The sequence below is a fragment of the Zeus faber genome (genome assembly GCF_960531495.2).
Source record: "Zeus faber genome assembly, chromosome: 9".
In the NCBI taxonomy this organism is placed as follows: domain Eukaryota; kingdom Metazoa; phylum Chordata; class Actinopteri; order Zeiformes; family Zeidae; genus Zeus; species Zeus faber.
The window spans coordinates 23025805-23049387 of NC_137197.1; the positions used below are offsets into that span (position 1 = coordinate 23025805).

The window sequence follows — 23583 nt, forward strand, 5'->3', positions numbered from 1 at the left end:
CCCTGACGCTGAAACATTTCATTAAAGTGATATTAGAATTGGCCATCGCGGCCTCTTCAAGTAAACTATTCTTTCTGTTTGTGATCTCAGGCTGAGTCACATGATGCGGGCTCACAACCGCCTGGAGTCTCGCTACAGCAACAGCTCCGGGGGATCGTACGATGAGGAGAAAAGTGGGTGTCCCAATCCAAAAAAGGCAAAATAACAACAAGGCCATGTTGGTCTCACAACATTGGAATGCAAACACTTTGAGTTGGTCAGGACGGTGCCATCGATAATGCATGAGCACTGCAGAGCGGCCTGCAGCTCTCAGAGGGATCTGTGAGAACTGGCACAGAAATAAAAAAGCCGTCTGGGCCAACACTGCTTGGTGGGTGCCAGTGACCCGAAAAACCACTTTGCTTTATCCCTCCAAATCATTGACAAAGATTTTCGTGCACAAAGGGCCAACAAACCTCTATCTTCCTCACTCCTTCCAACTTCCATTAGATATAGATATTACAATATATAAGTATACAAAGATATATAAGTTAAATGTTGATACCTGGATCGCCTGAAATGCGGTTATGCTGATAAGATAAGATTCAGGTGTTAACAGCAACGGCAGCAGAGTTCACAAAAAAGTCAAATATTTGATAAAAAAAACAAAAATAAAATGGAATGAAATATGTACACATGAACATAGGTTAACAGGGAGCAGCACTATTTCTAACTAATGAGCCCAATGTGGTCAGGTAACATATACACAAAAATAAAGTGCAACTAGCTTACAGCAGGTGCTTTATTAATAATGCAATGACAGAACTAGTCAATTTGCATATTACATACAGTATAGAATAAATGTTATCCATAAGAGACAAAATACAGAGCTGATTGTACTTTGATATACAGTATTGCGCAATAGTAGGATGGATGCTTACGGCTAGCTGCTAAGAGCGCTCCGTTATCTTCCAGGTGAACCTCTGCCACCCTACACTGTGTGGCTGACCACGGTAACGGAGAGCAACCAGCCTCAGCCCCTGCCCATGCCTGTGAACGGAGGATGCTGGGCGCCGCTGGTGGACTTTCTGCCAGAGACCATTACTCCCCGAGGACCTCTGCACAGGTGAGAGAGATGTCTGCTGCCTCGAGTTGAGTGAACACAGTTAGCCCCTCCGTACTGGACACACAGGGATGGAACTGGCGTTGACCTTCTCGTCTCAGTATGATTTAAATAGGATGCTCATTAGAAGAAGAATGCTGTATATCTGGCTGCTAATAGTGTTACAGTTTGTATTCATTGACATTGTCATTTTAGGTTCTGACCGTTCATTACAATGCTAGATCTTTAGCCTTCTATTCCCTTAAGCCCTTATCGGTGTGATCCTAAGATAATGACTCTACATGGATACCTCTGTGGGACTTGCATTTAAAAGATGCTTCGAAGGAGTTCACGGTATGCCTAAAAATTTGTAAATAAATGTTCTATATTTACCTTTTTTTATCATTGGTCTAGGTGTAACATAGCAGTGATCTTCATGACGGAGATGGTTGTGGATCACGGTGTAAGAGAGGATTGGGCGCTGCACCTTCCTTTACTGCTACACGCCCTGTTTTTGGGTAAGTCCTGCACTGTGAAATGGAGTTGTATAAAAACAGCATTTCAGATGAGTTTTTAGGAAAGGGTTTAAAAGATGGTGCTGATTTTGGATGGAGCCCCCTCAGGGACTCACCTCAACGAGGAGCTTCTGGTCGTTTGAAGTCAGGCCCAATCCCTCTGTTTTCCAACCGTCTGCGTCTCTCCAGGTATGGATCACTACCGTCCGGAGGTGTTTGAGCACAGCAAGCGCCTGCTCCTCCACTTGCTCATCACGTTATCGTGTAACAGCAACTTCCAGACTGTCGCCTCCGTCCTGCTGCAGACACGAGAGATCAACGGCATCAAGGCTCTGAGCAGCAAGCCCAGCTTCCAGCCCGAGTATTCAGCTACAGGTGGGGCCCGAGTCCTGCGCTTCTGGATATTTTACTGATTTCCAAATAACCCTCTCTGCAAGTATTATTAACTAAGATTCTGTTCGCTTTTATGGAAAAATTGACTAATGACTGGTCACACTACACTGAGTTTATTTTCACAAATAATAAAGGGGAAAAGGGAAATACTTTCCACTCAGGGCTCTCTAGAAAGAACCTACCTTATAAGAAGGAACTTCTGAGAATCTGATTTACAAATTGCGCACAGAGAAATCTTTTCCTAACGCTTCTTAGCGCTGGTCGAAGCCTGAACCAACAAAATGATATCCCCCCGGCGGGTCGACGTAGCAACTGTACGTTTAACATCCTCTGCAGCTATTTTGGGGCCGGGCATCGGGCGAGATTGGTTCACATTCCTTCTGGAGAGAACACAAGATCCTTATCAGAGGAGAAAATATTTGGAAATGGGGGCCAGCAACAATACTGTATAAAGAATAGGGTTACATGTTAAACGGGTGCTGTGGTTGCACCCCTTGTACCCAAACCTCAAGATACCCACGATACTGCAGTTATTGTTGAATAGTGGTTTCCTAAATACAGGGTTGTCCTTCGCTTTGTCTAAAAGTTAATGTAACGCAAATTTGATTGTTTTTGGATCCAATGAACGATGGCAGATCAGGAAAAAACATGTCAGTCAGTGTTTAAACGTATAGTTTTCCCAAAGTTGGGCCAAAGTTTTTTCCCGTTGGTCCCCATCTGTAGCCAACACCAACAACAACTTGAGAACTGTCATGATTCAACTTTTTAACCGCGATGCCCTGGCTGCTGTATTTCCCGAAGCAAGATTAGCGACCCTGGTCCGGAGGACTTCAAAGGTCTTGATTAAAGTGTTCCACCCTGCTATTTATATCCATTTTCCCAAATGAGGCAATCTGCAAGAGCTCTGCTGCATACCGTGGGTTTTCCCTTTCCACCCCTTTAATTTGTTCTACTAATTCCCGTGCATTTTTAAATGGTTTGGTGAATTCTGTATCCGGATGTTTGTAGGCTGGAAATGTAGACGTAATTCTGAGCATTATAACTGCACTAGAATATTTTTAATTTGTACACACTATTATCACATTTATCATATTTTGATCCCAGATCAAAAAGTGTATTCCTCTTGCCATGCCATGCCGTTCGGTAGCTAGTTAAATTGGGAAGCGCCCGGTCTACAAACATGCCATGTAACCATCTTACAAAATCGACTTTCATTTTAGAAGATGCTTGAATACAATGCAGCAGTGCATCTTGTAAAACTTTTGAAACTTATGAAAAGCCGGAGGGGACGTTATGTGCTGTAGTTCGAGTCTCATCGGACTGGGTGGGTGGATGGGTTTCACACTGAAGCCTCAAAGACATAGAATCTGTAGACGGCGCTAATTGGATTCACATTCCAGAGATGCCAAAACAAAGCTCCCGCTGCTCACACATCTAACCTTACACAAGCCGAATACCTCTGAATGCCTCTACACTGCCCAGCTCTGAAACTGGACGTTGTTATCAACCCTCCACAACCTCCGCCTTTCTGCGTGTGTCCAGTTGGTGGCTTCGACTTCCTGCGGGAGGGACAGACGTCTCCCGTGCCCGACTCCGGCCTGAGTTCCTCCTCCACCTCGTCCAGCCTGAGCCTGGGCAGCAGCACCAGCAACCTGCCAGAGATCTCTCAGGTGGTGGAGGAGCTGGTGAGCTCCAGCGAGTTGGACCAGAAGACCAACAAGCTCATAGAGTTTCTGACCACCAGGTATCACGCCCTGATCTTCTGCTGGCGTCTGAGCGGTGCAATGAGCTGCACGGGTCATGCAGAAACTATTTTTTAATGTGGACAATAATAGTGTGGAAGTACTCCCTTCAACAAAATGCTTGATAAAGAGTGCCCCCTAGTGGTTTTTTATTTATAGCTCAAACCAACAGACCTCATTATTTTGGTTATTACAGATATAACAATTAATATAGAACAGGCATTGGGCATTTACATTATTTGCACTTCATCGAGTATCATTAAATATAATTTGTATTAAGGGAACATTTCATCATCAATCTTGGTGACTAAAAATGGTCAACTTGGTAACGTGATATAGCCAGTTTCATATCCACACTTCTTCTCCCTGTCGCCATGCAGGGCTTACGGACCTCTGTGGTGCCACGAAGACATCTCACCGAAGAACCAGAACTCCAAAAGCACCGAGCAGCTCACTAACTTCCTGCGTCATGTGGTGTCTGTGTTCAAAGCCTCCAAATCGGGTAAAAACTAAACTATAAACTATTAACTAAACTAACTACTAATACTATCCTAGAGCTGCAATTCTCAGCCTATTTCACATCAAGGACCCCCAATGAAGGAATAAACCAAAAAAACATATTTGACTATCTATGTTTTCCTCTCAGTTCAACATTCCCAGCATAGGTTCCCAACGTTTTTTCCCCCTAAATCAGACCAGATTCAAGTACTTCTATTTTCATGAGAGAGAGAGAGAGCAAGGTTTTTTAGGAAATACAATGCATGAGAACATATAGTCATGGATTTTGTCATAATTTATATTTAAACTGAACTCACACTGGGATTTTTGAACTAATATGATGAAACATACACCTCAAATCGTCCATGGCATGCAATCTCTAATGACCACCAACCAAGGTCTAGGATCACAGGTTGAGAACCACTGTTCCAACGCAATGTCCGGAAAGAATTCCTCACATCATTAGCACAGTTTGCTGTTGCGGAGATTTCCGTGGTGCAGGTTTAAACTGTTAGTTTAACATTTGCCAGTCTCCTGCTTTTCTCTGAGTCACAGTGTGTGTGTCCCTCAGACTTTCTTCTAGAGCAGCAGCTGAGCGACGTGGCGCTGCAGACCGCTCTGTGCAGCTCATCACGGCACTACGCCAGCCGCTCCTTCCAGTTGTTCAGAGCGCTACGGCAGCCGCTGTCCGCCCACGCCGTGTCCGACCTGCTGTCCCGCCTGGTGGAGGTGGTGGGCGAGCACGGAGAGGAGGTGCAGGTCAGCACACCACACCTGTGTGTGTGTGTGTGTGTGTGTGTGTGTGTGTGTGTGTATGTGTATGTGTATGTGTGTGTGTGTGTGTGTGTGTGTGTGTGTGTGTGTGTGTGTGTGTGTGTGTGTGTGTGTGTGTGTGTGTGTGTGTGTGTGTGTGTGTGTGTGTGTGTGTGTGTGTGTGTGTGTGTGTGTGTGCAAGGTGTGAAAGGTTTAGTCAGTGTTCAATGTCCATCATCCACCAGCTGAAGAGTGGTTGGTGGATTCTTACACAGGAAATAATATTAAATTTTTAGCATTGATGAACTAGTTGCTGCTTAATTTCGTGTTTCGTGTGTGATGTTAAACTCCTGTATTGGCTTAACTGAAAGAAAAAATCAGATCATCCAGTCTGGACTGTGGTTTTTAATCAGGGCAGTGTTTAAATTGCAATGATGCATATTCTAACGTCTGTCTCTGTTGTGTTCTCCAGGGCTATGTGATGGAGGTGTTACTTACACTGGAGTCCGTGGTGGACAACTTGGCAGAATGTCTCAAGAACCAGGACCTCATGACTATCTTGACGAGGTTTGGGTCTCCCCTTGATCTCTTGCCATGAGCAAGCAGTGGAGCCATGTCTCTGGGCGATTTTCATGTTAATCTTCATTTCCTTCCAGAGCTTCCTCCCCAGATCTGTTCTCCAGCGGGAAGCTGAGCAACAGGAACAGCACGGGTCAGCTGATCCCCAGAAGAGCCGAGAGGAGCCGACACCAGAGGAGCTCCTCCGTGCCCAAGAAGTTTGGCGAGGCGGACCGCTGCTCCGACCTGCCGAGGAGCGCCACCATGGACCGCATCCAGGCCTGCGTGCAGCACGGTGGCCTGGCCAAGGTCCACAGCCCGTCCTCCTCCAAGGACAACGTCAACGACCCAAACAGCGCCAACCACCCCAGCAACCTGCTGGCCACCGTCTTCTGGGTAGCTGTGTCGCTCATGGAGTCGGATTTTGAGTTTGAGTACCAGATGTCCCTGAAGCTGCTGAACAAGCTGCTGGGCCACGTGTCGCTGGGCAAGCAGGAGAACCGTGACAGGCTGGAGAAGCTGCAGAGCCAGCTGAGGTGGGGCGGCTTCACAGGCCTCCAGCAGCTGCTGCTCAAAGGCTTCACCTCGCCGGCCACCACCGAGCTCACACTGCAGCTCTTCTGTCAGCTAACACCTGTCTCCAGGGTCCCTGTAGTGGACACCTCACAAGCTATAGGTCTTTATTATTATTATTATTATTATTATTATTATTATTATTATTATTATTATTATTATTATTTATGGTTTTATTATTACCATTATTATTATCATCATCATAAATAAGAAAGTTCATGACTTGAAGATGATAAGGGAGATGTGGGCTTTGTAAAACGTCTGTTTTTGTGATTATGTTGATTTTGGCAGATGAGCTTTTCAAGCAGAAGATCACAGTTAGACTTCCTTAACAACATTTGGAGGGTGCCGCACAAAGTAGTTCTAAACCTTGTTGATTTTCATTATTGCCTTCTCAAGGTTAGAATAAATTAGAATGAATGAAAGTTAAATAAATCTCCTCTTGTGAGAATTCTATTAGTTGTTGAAAAGGCAGCAGGTCTTGTGTTATATATTGTGGTACAGTATTGAAACGCACATGGAGAAAATTTTGAAGTTCATGACCTTTCCACTGTACAAATCTTGAATTTACAAATGAACATTTTCCAAATAAAACTTTTCAGCATGTGTCACTGACTTCTTACCTACTATGTTTGGTTGCGCAGGTTTCCCCCTGAACGTTCTCTGCCTGCTCCCTCACCTGGTCCAGAACTTCGACGGTCCCACACAGTTCTGTCAGGACGTGGCCGAGAGGATTGCTCGGGTCAGGCCCCGCCTTTGATTCATCATGACGCGCAGGGACCAAGGACTCTTACCGCCGTGTTTAATATTATTCATCTGTGCTGCAGGTCTGCCTTGAAGAGAAGAACGCCAAGCTGTCCAACCTGGCCCACGTCATGACGCTGTACAAGACGCACGCCTACACAAGGGACTGCTTCTCCTGGGTCAACGTGGTGTGTCGCTACCTGCATGAGGCCTTCTCAGACATCACGCTCAGCATGGTCACCTACATGGCCGAGGTTTGTTCGGTAGCTGAAGAGAAAACAGCTATACCAGAACGATTTGGATCGTCTGAACACTACCCTTTTTTTTCCCCTTTGCCCTGACAGCTGCTGGAGAAGGGCCTTCCCAGCATGCAACAGAGCCTCCTGCACATCATCTACAGCCTCCTGAGCCACATGGACTTGAGCGGCATCCAGGCCAAGCCCTTCAACTTGGAGGTGCTGAAGACCATCGAGAAGTTTGTCCAGGTGAGTTACTCTGGACATTATCTGAAAATGCACATGTGCAGACACGTGTTGATGTGCAGTAGTTAATTATTTGAGCTTATGTTATCATATTTTACTTCTCCATATAACTTCTCTCTTAAATTAGAGACAGACCAAAGTCAGAACTCAGACTTAACCTTTTACGTCTACAAACCTTGAACAGGGCATTATAAAGCGTAGTAGGTTTGAAATAATATCTGTGGCTTTCCCTAATTGTGTGAACAAATCACCAAGATATTTTTATGTAATTAATATTACATAAGGGGAAAATATGTCATACTGAACAAAGCATGGCTGTTATTCAGCTGTAGGTATAAGTTACTGCATGCTGTATCACAGTGTACAGGCATGGCCTGTTATTTGTTGAATGGTTGCTTTTATACAACAGTTCTATGATCAAGACTATCAGCCCATATCAAACAGCAGATTATTATTTTTTCACTTTATTTGACTCCGCCAACAAAAATAGAGTGAGACATGTACAACATCCCAATGCTGTTTTACTGTATTTGTATATCTGTATACAGTACATGAGTTGTTTACGTCATGTAGGCCATGTACAGCAGGCATATTTCACTTTCTTGATTCTTACGCAACAGTTTACGGGAAACAGAGAAAAAAAAAACAGCCTGAGCTGTGAATTCAGACACACCCTGTGACTGCACACTGTGTGCCCTTTCACTGCAGAGCAACACTCTGTTCTTCTCATGCACAAGTCATTTAAATTGAATTGTTTTATTCGTAGCCATTGAACTGCCTCAAGTATCTCTAAAAATGTTGTGTGTGTGTGTGTGTGTGTGTGTGTGTGTGTGTGTGTGTGTGTGTGTGTGTGTGTGTGTGTGTGTGTGTGTGTGTGTGTGTGTGTGTGTGTGTGTGTGTGTGTGTCAAGTTTATTTATAAAGCCTGTATCAGTGTTGCAAACTCAAAGGGCTTTGTGGTCTCACATTCAAGGCATAGTTTGTCGACACTCCTTAATCCTCTGTGATTACGTGTGTGTGTGTGTGTGTGTGTGTGTGTGTGTGTGTGTGTGTGTGTGTGTGTGTGTGTGTGTGTGTGTGTGTGTGTGTGTGTGTGTGTGTGTGTGTGTGTGTGTGTGTGTGTGTGTGTGTGTGTGTGTGTGTGTGTGTGTCAGACCATCCATTGGAGGGAGGCTCTGAACGTCCTGAGGCTGGTGGTCTCCCGCTCCGCCAGCCTGGTGCAGCCGACGTCCCCTCAGGCCGAGCTCTGCTACGAGGACCTCAGCCGCGTGTGGGAGCGCTCGTCCAAGGCCCTGCCCGGAAAAACCTTGGATTTCCACTTTGACGTATCTGAGGTGAGACACATCTCATCTCAAATGCAAAATGTTTCGTCGTGAGTATTTTTTCTGTATTTTAAGTTTGTATGAACGTGGAATCTCATTTGGCTTTTTTGAAAAAGGAAAACCTTTCTTCCCTCCTTTTCCTGGTGCTGATATTTTTCTGTGTGAGATGATCTGGGAGGCTTAGAAGGTAAATACAGCGAGCAGAGAAGCAGAGACACAGGGTGGTGCATGTGTGGGAACCGAACAGGGAGCTGTTTGTCTGAATGGCAGGAAATGATGTCAGCGCTCGCTGCCGTCCTTTGTATGTCAAACACACACACAGTTCAAACTGCTGCATCGCCGGCGGGCTGTGTATTAAACCCCGACACTCTGGAAAAATTACTAATTTTTTTAAAGATGACTGAAGACAGAATAGCGGAACAACTTGTCTCCAAAAACTGAAGAAATCTGCCTCCATTTCTCAGCCCATACAAATACAAACGGCGCGGGAAAACAAGGCGACCAAGCGCAGCGTGTTTCGACTCTTTGGGGCTCGTGATGGAGCTTTTAAGCTCCGACGAAGGCTCCGGGGCCAGGGCGTGGATCTCTGTCCTCCAGTGAAGAGCCATCTCACCTGGCCTCGCCTCACCCCCGCTCCCTCTCTCTCCTTTCTCCCACTTGGGTTCCTCGCCGGCAGACGCCGGTGATTGGCCGGCGGTACGACGACCTGCGCGGTTCCCCCGGGCGTGACGGGAAGAGCCGGGCCACGACCGTGACCTGCAGCACGTCCTCCACCTCGTCCGGGTCCACCGCCAACAACGTCCTGGTGCCCGTCAGCTGGAAGAGACCTCAGTCCTCACAGGTCGGCACTGGGAAACACTTTCTGCTTTTTTTTTTTTTTTTTTTTTCCAGTAGCCTGATTCCCATTATGGATAAGAATATTATAGCATGCACCGATCATTTTTTTATGATGAACGTGATGTTTTGTTTAAAAAGTTCAATTACAGAGCTTAAAGTCTGATAATGGACCCAACAGATTTGACTGTTGAAGTCATATTTAAAACCTCTAATATTTAGTGAAGAATTAATCTTTTTTTGATGGTGTGAATTTGCATGAATTTCAATTTTTCCAATGGAACTCGAGATCTTTTTGTAACCAACTTTTTTTTTTAATTAATTTAGAAAACAGGGGTACTCAAAATACACCCGTCAGTGTAATATGGTGTGAAATCACCGTCTTTTTTCTTCTTGTTTCTACAGAAAAGAACACGGGAGAAGTTGGTGAATGTTTTATCATTGTGTGGGCAGGAAGTGGGCCTCACCAAAAATCCTTCGGTAAGATATGACGCCTTTAAACAGACTATTTTAAGTCTGTTTGAACAGTCCTTGATACCAGCCGTTTAATCAATCTTCTGGAAGGCTGTTCTGTTAAATGTGCGTTGCTCATCCTCCCTCCCTCTCTCCCTCCCTCCAGGTGATCTTCTCCAGCTGCGGCGAGCTGGACCTCATGGAGCATCAGCCCAGCCTGGTTTCCTCCGAGGACGGCACCAGGGAGGGCGACAACATGGACGACACGGCGTCCGAGCAGCAGTTCAGGGTCTTCAGGGACTTTGACTTCCTGGACGTGGAGCTGGAAGACGGAGAGGTGAGGCCCGGGTTTAAGGTCTTCGTTCACCCACCCTTCCTCCTGGTGGCGTTGCGGATGACGGGGCACGCTAACACGAGAGCTCGAGCATCCAAAGTCTGTTCCTCAATAAATCAGTGTGTGATTTGCTCAGTCTGCTCTCCTTGCTCTGTGTAATTGGGTTTTTCTTTCTTTCTTGTCTGCGCCGTCCAGGAGCTCCAGGTAAGTTCAGTCGTGTTGCGGTGCAGCTTGCTGTGATCTGTAGAGCAGCGTGCACGGAGGAGAGATAGTGTTGCCCCTGTGTGTGCATGCCGTGCGGTACCGTTCCTGGATTTCAATCATTTTAAATAGATAATCTCATCCCCCACATGGTGCTTAAAATATATTTGTCTTGTCGGCACCATAGTAATGGTTTTTGCAGAGAGAGTAGAGGGATTTGAAATAGCGCGTGGGGAGTGGGGCACATTGATACACAGAACATATCACTGGTGTTACCAGGTGATTATGTGCCTGTCAAGAGCGACATTTTTTAAGATAGGATAAGATAAACCTTTATTAGTCCCACAACGGGGAAATTTGCACAGTTACAGCAGCAAAAAGTGACAGCAGAAAATAGAGAGCATCAATAAAGAGTTGTAGTAACTAAAAGTAAGTAAGTAAGAATTTTTGGGACATTATTCCATGACTTGAATGCCGAGTCTTCTATAACTTACACATAAACATGATATCATATCTGGAATACACCGTTTATAAATTATATTCACAAGTAATGCTTCTCGACACTCATGTGGCAATGTGGGACCTTCTGATTTATTCCTTCCTTATTATGCACACCTTGGAAATGATCCATTGTATATCACGCACAATATATTACCCCTTATTTTTGAGTAAATTGGAGTTTTACCCTTTGGTTATGATGATAAAATTGTTAAATCAAATCTCAACAAGCAGCCTTTTTCTTGTTTATAAAGTCCTTATAAACATAAAATAATGAACGTAATTGTTTGTGTTGCACTTAAGAACCACACCCTACTATTAAGAAAAGAGTCTGTACAGAAATTTAATTAATGAATACAGTCAAATAGATAACAATTAAATGGAATCTATGTATGTTTTACTAGATTAAAATAACAAAAAGATTTCAGTACAAAGCCTTAAGTTGAGCTTTGGTTTTAGCCTTTCTGGGTTATGAGCTCCACCTGGTGGCCACTTGAATGTCCATCGCACACAAGTCTAAATAAATTATCACTAAGTTATTTGGACATACTGAACACATATTAAATACTTAATATCCGACTGTGTCTAAAGTTGGACCTTGGATCCGCAAAGACAATGACAAATTTTCTGACCAACATTCCACTCAACAATTAAACCTCTTATTTTCAGTTGCACACATCTTGCCACTGGAACTCTTTTTTTGTGTGACCGGTTGTTGTGGCACTGAGCTGGAATGTGGGAGACAAAAAGTCACATGGAATCCCAAAAGAGAGCGTTGCCAGATGCACTTGATTAAACCTGTAAATACTCAACCGAAAGTCCAATGATGGAGTTAAATCCCCCTTTTTGTTCTTGTCACCGGACAGGTTCCTTTGACCGGGTGGCTTTTTGAAAACGTCTCCATATTAGGGAACGCTGTTTCACAACCCATGAAGTTTTATTTGTCAAATCCCCAGTAACAATACGGTTCTTCTGTAATTTCTGGTAATGGAATGTTTTGTCTCTGAGCCTCTCTCCAATGGTATAAGAGAACAGAGATTAGAATGTGAAATAGATTGTAAAAATAGATTATAAATAGACTATAAATCAGAGGCCATGCTTGGCTGGAGTGGGAAATACTTCACCCAAAGCCTGCAGCCTCCCTTAAAAGGCCCTGCATGGTGTGTGTGTGTGTGTGTGCGTGCCTGTGTGTGTGTGTGTGTGTGTGATTAGTAACTCAAGGCTGCTCTCTTGCAGGGGGAGACAGTGGACAGCTTCAACTGGGGCGTGCGGCGGCGCTCCATGGACTCTCTGGACCGCAGCGACCCGCGGGCCCTGGAGGAGAACCAGCTCTGCGGCAGCGAGCCCAGCCTCCAGAACGTCCCCCGGGACTCGGACGAGTCCTCGGAGGAAGACTCCCTCACTGCCAGCCAGACCCTCTCCCACTCCCAACTGGTGAGTATGTCACTTATCCAAGCAGAAACCTTTGGGGGACGTGCAACTCCTTTTAATCGAGGTTGGACAGTCCTGAGAAGTGCTGGGTATTGAAAGTCCATATTTAAGGAAAGTACCAAACCTACAAACAAACAAAGTAGAAATACTTTGTAACTGCACTTACTGAACTATTTTCATTTGATTTATTTGATTTCCACTTTTTCTCCATTTTGAGCATGGCCTCATCTTATTGCGCTGAACTTTCATATACTCAATGTGTCGCAGTACTACCTGATCTGAGACTCAACTACTGTACATGGTTTTAAAATGAAAAATGAAGCTCTATGTGGTTTGCTGAACATAAGACCAGTGGATGCAGATTTACAGTTTTTACGTTTGATATTTAAGTAAGTTTTAACACCAGATACTTTTGACTTTTACTCAAGTAGTATTTGAATGGGTTCCTGAAGTCATATTCTGGGAAGGTACCTTTACTTTCACTCAAATATGCCATTTGGGTACTTTTTCAACCCCTCATGGAGCGATTCTATTGTCTATTCCATTTCTATTGTCTAATCCAATCTATTGTTATAGATTGGATTTAAAAGTGTTTTTTTGTAATGGTATATTGCAGAATCTTTCATTCTCTGTGGATTTTTATTAATTTTTTACCGCGGAATACCGGGGATGGTGTTCAATGTAAAATAGCATGAGAACATTCTGTGTTTCTGTCAGATCAGACTTTTCTTGATATTTCCTGCTTTCTCTTGACAAAAGCTCCCCGTGGTCTTTGTTCCTCCCAAGATCCTGGCTCTCGCTCTTTGTTCTGAGATATTTTAGAAACAGCTTTCTCCCTGTAGAGTCATTGGAACAGAAATTTAATTTGCACAGGTTTTAGAGACGAGAGGGAGGTGTCAGGCAGGACGCAGGGTTGCGCGGCGCGACTTTTAAGAATTCTACGGCTTGGGTTTCGAATAACTTTCAAACTTACTTGCATGAAACACGTGTTTGATTTAAAACACGGAAAGTGTTCATATCTGCACTCGGACGTCATTTAAATGTTCTTACAAATTGTTTCCGGTTAACAATCGCACATATTTCATTTTCCCTCTCCGCAGACTGTCAACCTCTCTCCGACGGCAGAGCTCGCCAGCACAGACTCTCTGTCCGCCTCCTTCGACACGTCCTCGGCCGACCCGGCTCCCCTCAGCCCCAGAAATCCTGGTCCGGAGGTCCAGCTCGGCCCCGAGGACCCGAAGCAGCGGGTGAATAAGGGTTTCAGGGTGTCTGAGATGCTGGGGGCCGCTAACGCCTTCTCCCTGCGCAGCTCCTTGCTGCACCTCTTTACGCACTCTGCTAAATAGAGCTGCACCAGCCTTCCCTCCTTTAACACGCAAACAGTACATTTAGTGGGTTTAATTTGTGCTCAGCAGGTAGATTTTGGCACGCGGGATAGACACTTTTAAATTTTTCACATTCCTTTTTTCAGAGCTTCCAATCATTGCATGAAAATGGGAGACTAGACGATAACTTGCAAGGGGCTTAACACGAGGCTGCGGGCTGCTTGGCAGGAGATCTTTATACCTTTAATGTGGCCGAGAGCGTCTTTTCTGGGAATGGAAGGGTTGTGGATCTCTCTCAATCTGCACCGAGGCAATGTGTACACCTGCTGCTGGTGTGTGGGGAGCTCTTGGCATGCAGGGTTCGGGGAGAGGTTTACACATTGCCTGATCCAGAGCGTTGAGTGTGCAGGGCCGTGGTGTGGGTCCCCTAAAACTGTTCCTTATTCCGCTGAATTGACCCGAGTTAATGCACACGAGGTAAAAAAAAACCAAAAACATGAAATCTGAACGAAAACACCACAAGTGTCCCGGTCCTAGTGTCCCGTGGAAAGGTTAGTGTGTCCATTTTTATCTCCACTGTTTACCATCAAGGATATTAGTCTCATAATTGTTGCTTTACTCCTCAGTGTTTCTATATTTAAATCAATGTCTGTTTGATTTTAACCCCCGAGGAACCATGTCCGCCCCCCTCCCTCCTTCTCAGGCTGAGGCCTCCACGGAAGACGAGGACGCCAGCGTCCCCGAGGACACTTTCTCTCTGTCCATCTGTGACTTTGTTCCTCCTGAATTCCACTGTGACGGCTTCACACACGACCTGAGGGCCGAGCTGGACCTGGACGCCTGTCTGCCCAGGTACGCGCTCCCAGAGTTTTTATCAAGGGAGTTTACACCGAATAACACACAAAGTCCTTCGCACGAACTAAAGTAAGGCAACAAATGACCAATGAGGGTTCGACAAATAGTGAAAAATACTGATACTATACTAAATACTATTCCAAATAAATGTTCCAACTGCCATGCGGATGAAAAAAACACATACATCTTTTTATGTGGCAGAAGGCGGCCATCTTTACCCCCGATGAGGGATTGTAGTTGAACTGTTTACCAACATGTTCTTCTCACTGCTTCTTGTTTTACCATATTTTCATTGCTTCTTTATTACTATTTTAACAACTATATTACTAGTTGGTCCCCATCTTCTGTGGTACACACAGCATATGTACAGATTGTATTTTATATATATTGTGTTTGTATGCAAACTTGCACAATTTCATATTTTTGAGGATGTTGTTAGCGTGAATTGTTGATACATAGGGTTTATTGTTATTAGTCTTTGGGTTTATTTGTATTATTTATCGTGAATTTGCAGGTTTATTGTATATTGCAATTTTTTTTATTCTATCTATTTTTTATTTATCTATCTATCTGTCTATCTATCTATCTATCTATCTATCTATCTATCTATCTATCTATCTATCTATCTATCTATCTATCTGTCTGTCTGTCTGTCTGTCTGTCTGTCTGTCTGTCTGTCTATCTATCTATCTATGTATCTATCTATCTATCTATCTATCTATCTATCTCTTTTGTTGTGTTTATGTCAATAATGACCTTTGAACCTGATCCCGTCTCTGTCCCCTCAGTCTGGCGGATGAGGAGAAGGATGACCTGATGGAGAGCCGTGCCTCTCCTCCACCCTCTCCCTTCTTCTCGGCCATCCTGGCCGCGTTCCAGCCGGTCGTGTGCGATGACGCCGAGGAGGCGTGGAGGAGACACATCAACCAGCTGGTCTGCGACTCGGACGGATCCTGCGCCATCTACACCTTCCACGTCTTCTCCTCGCTCTTCCAGGTGGAGCAGCGCAGGCATTTAGCTTCACTGCTGCTTGGCTTTTATTACGTTATTTAAACATTGTTTTATGTCATATTCTTTATTTGACTGATTTTATCCTTAAGAATAAGAGGGAGGGTGGTGGTTCTTTAAATCTAATACTTTTTAAGACCTTTTTCAGACAAATTGATTGTTGAACAAATGTAGTTTGAGTATTGCAGGTAAGTATGAAGTGAGTTGGGTTCATCTAGAACAGGAAAGTGTGGAGGTTCAGGTTCAGAGGAACCTTCTTGCAGAAGAACTTGACTAATTTTGACAAAAATAAATTATATGGATAAATAAAATGGATAAATGGATTAAAATAAACCGGTAAACATCTCTGCTCTCCTGCATAAATGTTAATGTTGAAAATAAACCTCATACATTCCAATTTAAACCACAATTTCAAGACTGTTTAATGACTCTTAAGGCCTAATATCTGTCAAGTTGAATTCAAGACGTTTCGATGTATTTTAAGGACCTCATTACCTTGATGTTGTGCACTGCACCGACAAAGGCGATAGGAATGTGTTCCTGGCCGGAGGCGGGTTTCGGAGATGTTGTTCATTTGGTTCACGTGGTTTTCCAGGGCATCCAGAGGAAGTTCTGCTCCCTGACCTGCGACGCTGTCAGTTACCTCGGCTACGGCCTGAGAGGCATCGGCTCCAAGTTCCTCCGCTCGTCTCAGATGCTGACGTCCTGCTCCGAGTGCCCCACCCTGTTCCTGGACGCAGACACCGTGAGACACAGTCTGCACGGCTCAAAAATAAAAATACCGTTTTAATTCCAACACCGCGGTGTGTACAAACAGCTCCTTTCTCTCCAGATCGTCTCGTACGGACTCCTGGAGAAGATGAAGTTCAGCGTCCTGGAGCTGCAGGAGTATCTGGACACCTACAACAACAGGAAGGAGGCGGCCGTCTCTGTGAGGACCCAGAACTCGGCTATCTCTAGTCTAAGTGTGGCTCTTTACGTCCGCGGTTGTGTTGCGTCCTCCTTTCCACCGTGTCTTCTGTCTCCCCCACAGTGGCTGAGCAGCTGTAAATCCACCTTTCCCACCGGCGCCGGAGGTAAAGTGATAAAATGTCAACCGGGAGAACACGAGGAAAAGGTAAAAAGAAAAAAGTTTATTATTATTATTCATTTATTTATTTATTTTTATATATCTTTATGTTTATTTATTAAAAAAAGTTCTGAATAAATACACATTGATTTCCCAGCAGAGGGTTTGAGTAAATCACACAGTTCTGAAATGTAACCTGAAGCTGAACTAATGCTTTTAATGTACAAAATAGTGGAGGATTCCTGACTAACCCTCAAGATTCCATTTGAACTTTTACTGACGTGTCGTTGCTGCACTTTCTGCCTCCACTCACCGCGGGCTCTGTAGCTCTGTGAGCGCTGCTGCGTCCTCGTTGACGCTCGGTTTTCCCCTCCCTCCACGACGATCTGCATTGTTCTAATTTTCCGTTCTGTGCGCGTAGCCCCCCGACTTCTCCTGAGTTTGGCGGCATTTGTTTTTCGACAACTCCGCTCGTTTCACAGCGTAAGAAAGTAAGAAAACACATTTCGCTCAAACGCCAGATCTCAGTTTGCCGAGCTGATATCTGGCTTGAGAGAGACGGTTCGGTAACGATACCAAACGACGGCCCCCCAAAGCGAGCGCATTTGTGCGAGCGTGATCTGTTTCGGCTTTTTTTTTCTCTCTACTTTATTCATTCATCTTCTGTTCCAATCGCTCGCGTCCCCGCTCTCCTCCTCCCCCTGCGCATGGATAAAGTGTTCAAAGTTGTGAGCTCATACTAACGCAGGCTTCTCCATTGATTCTCTGAAATCTCCTCTTTCCTTTCTCTCCTCCCACACACTCGCTTCTTAGCAAATGGAGTCTCTAGCAGTAAGTCCTCAGCGGCTTTATTCTTCCGCATTCTTTTTCAATAATCTTTACCGCTTATAGTCTTGAGGATTATATTGGTTTTTTTTTTTTCTGTTCTGGTGTCGTCGCTGATAAAAGTCGTCCCATTTCCTCCAGAGTCGCAGTCATGTTGTAATTTCTCAGAGTTTTGTGGTTAGCGGTTTGTTTTAAGGTTATTAATAGCGAGTCTTAATGGAGCTTGGACTCGTAAAGCAGCTGGCCGTTGAGAGGTTCTTTCTTTGTTATTGAGCGTTTTACTGCCTTCCAGCAACTGGAGCTGTGTCAGCGCCTCTACAAGCTGCACTTCCAGCTGCTGCTGCTCTTCCAGTCGTACTGCAAACTCATCGCACAGGTCCATGCCGTCAGCGCCGTTCCCGAGGTCGGTGCAGCTCTCCACCTTCTCTCCCAAATACCTTATTATTCTGTACGTTAGAAGTTATTTTGGGGTCGTAATGATACATAAACATTGAGAACATAATCTGCTTCTGTGCGTTCTAACGGCGCTTCAGTGTGAAAGACAGCAGAGAATCAGGCTTTTTCCTTAATATGTGCCTTGTTTGTTGTTTCGATTGATGTGCAAGTTTAAGATGCAGAATAAGGCGCTAGAGGAAGGAGCTGCGACGGGTCATGTCTCCAACAAGTGTCAGTTTGTTGGCATTTTTAGAATCTGGCCATCTAGCTCTGCTTTAGGATTTTCATTGTTTAATGCGAGTACCATCTGTTAGTACGTCCTCTTTACTTGTTTGTTCATTTTATATGTCCCCTACTAAAAGAAAATTATATATATATATATATATATGTGTGTGTGTGTGTGTGTTTGTGGAGATGGGATTGCATCAAGGATCATCTCTGAGCCCTTTCTTGTTTGCAGTGATGATGGACAGGTTAACAGATGAAATCAGACAGGAGTCTCCGTGGACTATGATGTTCGCGGATGACATTGTGATCTGTAGCAAGAGTAGGGAGCAGGTTGAGGAGAGCCTGGAGAAGTGGAGGCGTGGGTTAGAGAGAAGAGGAGTGAAAGTCAACAGGCGTAAGACAGGATACATGTGCCTGAATGGGAGGGAGGGAGGGCGGTGAAAAGCTGAGAATGCAAGGAGTGGAGGTGGAGAAAACAGATGAGTTCAAGCACTCGGGGTCGACCATCCAAAGCAGCGGAGAGTGAGGGAGAGAGGTGAAGAAGAGAGTACAGGCAGGGTGCAGTGGGTGGAGAAGAGTGTCCGGAGTGATCTGTGACAGAAGGGTTCCAGCAAGAGTGAAGGGGAAGGTCTACAGGACGGTAGTGAGAGCAGCCATGTTGCACAGTTTAGAGGCGGTGGCACTGACGAAAAGGCAAGCGGCTGAACTGGAGGTGGCAGAGTTGAGGATGTTGAAATTGTCACTGGGAGCGACAAGGATGGACAGGATTAAGAATGAGCGCATCAGAGGGACAACTCAGGCTGGACGGTTTGGTGGAGAAGTGAGAGAGGCCAGATTGAGATGGTTTGGACACGTGTGGAGGAGAGATGAGAGTTACATTGGGAGAAGGAGGCTGAGGATGGAGCTGGCAGGCAAGAGGAAAAGAGGAAGGCCAAAGAGAAGCTTTATGGATGTGGTGAGGGAGGACATGCAGGCGCTTGGTGTCAGGGAGGAAGATGCGCAGAGCAGAAGGTGTTGGAGGCAGGTGATCCACTGTGGCGACCCCTAACGGGAGCAGCCCAAAGAAGAAGATATATATGTGTTTTAAATGCACATACTGTGAATTATTTAATCTGGTTTTTTTTTTTAATATTGGTTTCTCTCCTAAGCACTGGAAGAAAACAGCTATACAAATAGTTGTATTATTATTATTAGTAGTAGTAGTATTGTTTGGGGTTATTAATTCATCATCATCATAAATACTTTAATATGTTTTCCCCTCTCTCGCCGTCAGCTGACTAATATGTCCAGAGAGCTGAACGAGCTGAAGAGCAGCCTGAAGGGGGCGCTCTCCTCCGTGACCCCTGTGACCTCTGGGGCCACGGAGCCGCCCTTCGGCTCCTCGGAGGCGGCGGTGCAGTCGGTCCTGGAGAACCTGAGGAGCAGCGAGTTCCCTGCCGCGGTGCGCTCCATCCGAGAGTGCAGGTGGGAGGCTCTCCACATCAGTTCATGTGTTATTGGGGTTTTGGTGTTCCCTCGGGAACCCCCAGTGGGAAAATCCACCGCGACTACGTCGTCTCAATGTAAAACCGTGTAAAGGAACTCTGTTAGAGATGTCATTTCACACAGTTTTAACTATTGTCACACGGATTTGAGGAATACTCCATTCTGATTGGTCGATAGTCAGGGTCAGTTATTTCTAATTAATGAGCGCTGACTATTAATAATGCGTGTCACAGGCAACCACTTCTCCACCTGGACTCAGGTGCCTTGTGTCACTTTGCCTACATGGTAATGCGCTCACTAGCTGGTGGCGCCATCTAGTGAGACTACATAGAAACTACAAGACTTGAAGAGATGAACATGTCTCATTTAAACGTACAATTATTATTCTTACTTGTATTAACATTAATAACAGTAAATAATCATATGTGACATTATTTATTTGTGTTGGTCAAAAAGTACGTTGTGGACTATTTTTCTTAGTAGAAGCTCTTAAACTACGCATACTAGTTAACATACACTAGTATCTGGATGGTGGCTCAGGCGGTAGAGCTGGTTGTCTAGTAATCTAAAGGTTGCTGGTTCGATCCCAGGCTCCTCCTGCTAGCATGCTGTAGTGTCCTTGAGCAAGACAATTAACCCCTAATTGCTCCTGATGGCTGCGTCCGTCGGTGTTTGAACAATTGTAAGTCGCTTTGGATAAAAGCGTCTGCTAAATGACTAAATGTAAATGTAAATGATCTAGTAAGTAGCCGTGTAGTAAGTGGGAAAATGTGCAGCCAGCCGGTCATTATTGCAAAATAACCACCTTCAGAGTGATACAAGAGTCCTCCACCTGATCACCCTGCCCGAGGTTATTTTGCCGCACGTTATCCCACACGCGCCGCGTTTCCTCTGCAGAAAAACATGGCCCAACGACATCTTCGGCAGCCAGTCGGAGGACGAGACCCAGACGCTGCTCAACATCTACTTCCGGCACCAGACGCTGGGCCAGACGGGCACCGTGGCCCTGGTGGGCTCCCGGCAGGACCTGACGGAGATCTGCGTCAAGCTGATGGAGCTCAACGGGGAGATCCGGGACATGATCCGCCGGGCGCAGGGCTACCGCGCCCTCTCCGCCTTCCTCCCCGACTCCGACACCTCCGGCTCCAGTCTGTGACGCCGCCGTCCCCAGCCCGGTTTTCGGGGGTCTTTTGGGGGGGGTCTGCCGTCGCCAGCCGCTCCGTTTGCGCCCGAGAGCTGAAACTAAAACTCGACTTTCTTGCTAGGAGTCAAGACGCCGCGCGGGGGCGAAGTGAGAAACTTTTAATTGCACTAATAATAGTTCACTTCACAAAGAACGGCCGCGGCACCGCTCGAGTTAACAGCTTGTTTTTTTTTTTAAGGAACGACGCACCAAAGTTAAGTTATTCTCTTTAAATTAGGATGTTTTAATTGTCATGGGAAACGTGCAATGCTTCTGAGAAGTGGGAGATATTATTACTGTATCACAGAGGAATGTGTGTCAGAGCTTGGGGCTTAAATACGAAAATAAGAAACTCTTAGTGTAGGGTGTGTGTGTGTGTGTGTGTGTGTGTGTGCGTGTGCGTGTGCGCGTGCATGCGTGTGTGACACAATAGATCTCAGTCACTGGTGGATTCAATTTTTTTCTATGCTGATCATCCTATAATTGTATATATCCATCCACTCTGATAAGCTGCAGAATCTACTGTAAGGTCTCCTCGACACGATGCCTGCGTGGTGTTCTGGTCAAACTCCTCCGTACTGTCTCACCGCTCAAAAAATGAGATCGTCACTCATGAGAAGACAAACCTGCTTTCGACGGACTAGTTTTGTAGATCACACTTGATTTGTTCCATATTGTTAAACTGCCAAGCAAATTAATGGTATGTAATATAAGATGTAATAGTAATATTTATGAACATATAATATATTAAAAACTATTTTGTCTGAAAGGTGATGTAAATAGCTGCAACGAGGGCTCGCTCAGGCTTCTAAGATTGTATTTTTATGGATTCAATTCATGGGTTTATTTGCATGTAGACTGAAGGACAAACATTATTTGTAAAGCTTTGATAGGGTTGATCATTTACGTCCCCTCCACCCTGTAAATACGACTCGCCTCCGTACGTCTGTGTTCCGGACACTGTAACAATAAAGGAAAACATAGATTTGGTAAGTTTGGGCTCGTTGGTTGAGTTCTTTCACTGCAGCATGGAATGTTTGTGTGTAAAGGGTGAAAAAAACAAACAAAAAAACTAGTAAAGTAAAAGTGACAGCAAATGTGAACAAAGCCGGAGGATCTGGAAATGACACGTGTTGTGTTGTCCAGCGATTCATGTCACAAAGTCTCAACGTGGGATTTAAATGATTATAAAGCACACATTTGAAGTTGTTCATACTATTTTGTTGACAAAGTTCTCTTGGATGTCAATCGGTCGTCTATTCTAAGAACTGATCAAACTGAACCAAGAATTATTATAATGAAAAAGAATGTTATAATAACAAGTGTTTTTTTACTGTTGGTGTTTGCATCCGTTAGTGTCTGCAAAAAGAAAAAAGTGGTATGACACTGCATACTCTATCTCTATGTTATGATTCATATTCTTAAATAGTAAAACATTGAAAAACATGTTATATCATTATTATTTACTTCAAATATGTGTAAAATAGAGCATTTACAAAAAATCATAATAAATACCGTACAATACAATTCAACAATTTAACAATACCATAAAATGTAACCTTGAAACTGAATTAAAGTGATAAATTGAGTAGTATTCGGATAAAGTAATGATTTATTCAGAAATATTGAATGTCTAGAGGTATAGATATAAAACACTGAAAATACGCATCGTTCGAGTTGTGTTGAGGGAAACGACCATGCATACAGCCAAGAAGAGCTTCCTCTCTTTCTTTGTCTCTTTCTTTGTGTCTTCCGTCCTGTCTTCCGTTCGTTCTTTATTTCTTTGCTGCAGCAAAAACAAAAACAAAAACAAAACAAAAACAAAAACAAAAGGCTTCACTGCGTCTGTTCTGTAACCGGTGTAACGACCGCGTTTGGCCAGCAGGGGGCGGCGCTTCTCTCTGGCCCAGTGGACTGGACGTCTGACGTTCAACATCCGTTCACTGACAATTCTCAAAACTCAATGACCCTGCTCATGATTACTTTCCCAATTTTCTTTCTTTGTTTCTTTCTTTGTTTCTTTGTTTGTTTCTTTCTTTCTTTCTTTCTTTCTTTCTTTCTTTCTTTATTTCTTTCCTTTTTCTTCCTTCCTTCCTTCCTTCCTTCCCTCCTTCCTTCCTTCCTTCCCTTCTTTATGATTGTCCATTGACATGAGCAGGGTGGAGGATGTTTGCCTGCTGCAAACCTTCCCCCAATTATTTTCTTTTTTATTTTAATTTGAAAAAAAAATAAAAATAAAAATAAAAATAAATTGAGACGCACCCCACAGCGCCGCCGGGAAATGGGAATCCGGCCTCACCTATTTGAGACGCGCCCCTCACCACTGACAGACGGCCCCGTCGGCCAATCACCCGCGGGCGGGACTGGACAGTGACCAATGGCGTGCCGGGTATAGGGCAAGGGGGCGGGCCGTTCGGCGAGGCTGCTCCTACGTACCTAACAATAGCCTCAGATGGAGAGCGGCGACCCGGGGAGACGCGGCGCACAGAGTCGGGCTGTAACACCAGGACGGAACCACCCCACCGGTGAGTTACCTCCCTTATGGCCGCTCCCCCAGCTTCAGGTCGTGTTGTGCCGGATTAGCGGGTAGTGGAGTCGCCGGCGGGGCTTCCCGGGGATGGACCGACCGACCGACCGACCGACGGACGGACCGGGCGGTGCGGTGCGGCGCGCTGCGGCGCGGCGACATGACATGACTGCGGGCGCCGGAGCCTCCAGCCGCCGGATTCCAGCGTGTGATTCCACCGGTCGGGTCACCG

The 23583-nt window shown here is 45.0% G+C and overlaps 2 protein-coding genes across 5 annotated transcripts in view; both read left to right on the plus strand.

Moving 5' to 3' along the window:
* LOC307234942 (protein furry homolog) overlaps nucleotides 1–21962 on the plus strand; it is a gene marked incomplete at its 5' end in the record, with an annotated part of 58914 nt that extends 36952 nt beyond the window's left edge. For 2 of the 3 annotated variants that reach the window (XM_080006824.1, XM_080006825.1), the window contains 26 exons: nucleotides 91–173; nucleotides 955–1105; nucleotides 1496–1599; nucleotides 1786–1971; nucleotides 3532–3733; nucleotides 4112–4233; nucleotides 4801–4988; nucleotides 5455–5549; nucleotides 5639–6216; nucleotides 6758–6855; nucleotides 6941–7111; nucleotides 7202–7342; nucleotides 8493–8672; nucleotides 9337–9501; nucleotides 9900–9974; nucleotides 10114–10284; nucleotides 12217–12414; nucleotides 13512–13658; nucleotides 14440–14588; nucleotides 15380–15587; nucleotides 16195–16344; nucleotides 16432–16530; nucleotides 16633–16716; nucleotides 17786–17896; nucleotides 19430–19620; nucleotides 20539–21962. In XM_080006824.1, the coding sequence (XP_079862950.1) occupies nucleotides 91–173; nucleotides 955–1105; nucleotides 1496–1599; nucleotides 1786–1971; nucleotides 3532–3733; nucleotides 4112–4233; nucleotides 4801–4988; nucleotides 5455–5549; nucleotides 5639–6216; nucleotides 6758–6855; nucleotides 6941–7111; nucleotides 7202–7342; nucleotides 8493–8672; nucleotides 9337–9501; nucleotides 9900–9974; nucleotides 10114–10284; nucleotides 12217–12414; nucleotides 13512–13658; nucleotides 14440–14588; nucleotides 15380–15587; nucleotides 16195–16344; nucleotides 16432–16530; nucleotides 16633–16716; nucleotides 17786–17896; nucleotides 19430–19620; nucleotides 20539–20797 (4306 nt within the window). In that variant the 3' untranslated portion in view covers nucleotides 20798–21962. The remainder of the gene's footprint in view (nucleotides 1–90; nucleotides 174–954; nucleotides 1106–1495; nucleotides 1600–1785; nucleotides 1972–3531; nucleotides 3734–4111; nucleotides 4234–4800; nucleotides 4989–5454; nucleotides 5550–5638; nucleotides 6217–6757; nucleotides 6856–6940; nucleotides 7112–7201; nucleotides 7343–8492; nucleotides 8673–9336; nucleotides 9502–9899; nucleotides 9975–10113; nucleotides 10285–12216; nucleotides 12415–13511; nucleotides 13659–14439; nucleotides 14589–15379; nucleotides 15588–16194; nucleotides 16345–16431; nucleotides 16531–16632; nucleotides 16717–17785; nucleotides 17897–19429; nucleotides 19621–20538) is intronic. The other variant, XM_080006826.1, reaches the window with a different exon arrangement.
* Nucleotides 21963–23315: 1353 nt separating this feature from the next.
* pak1 (p21 protein (Cdc42/Rac)-activated kinase 1) overlaps nucleotides 23316–23583 on the plus strand; it is a 46958-nt gene continuing 46690 nt past the window's right edge. For both annotated transcript variants that reach the window (XM_080006828.1, XM_080006827.1), the window contains exon 1: nucleotides 23316–23349. The gene's annotated coding sequence lies outside the window, so the exon portion shown is untranslated. The remainder of the gene's footprint in view (nucleotides 23350–23583) is intronic.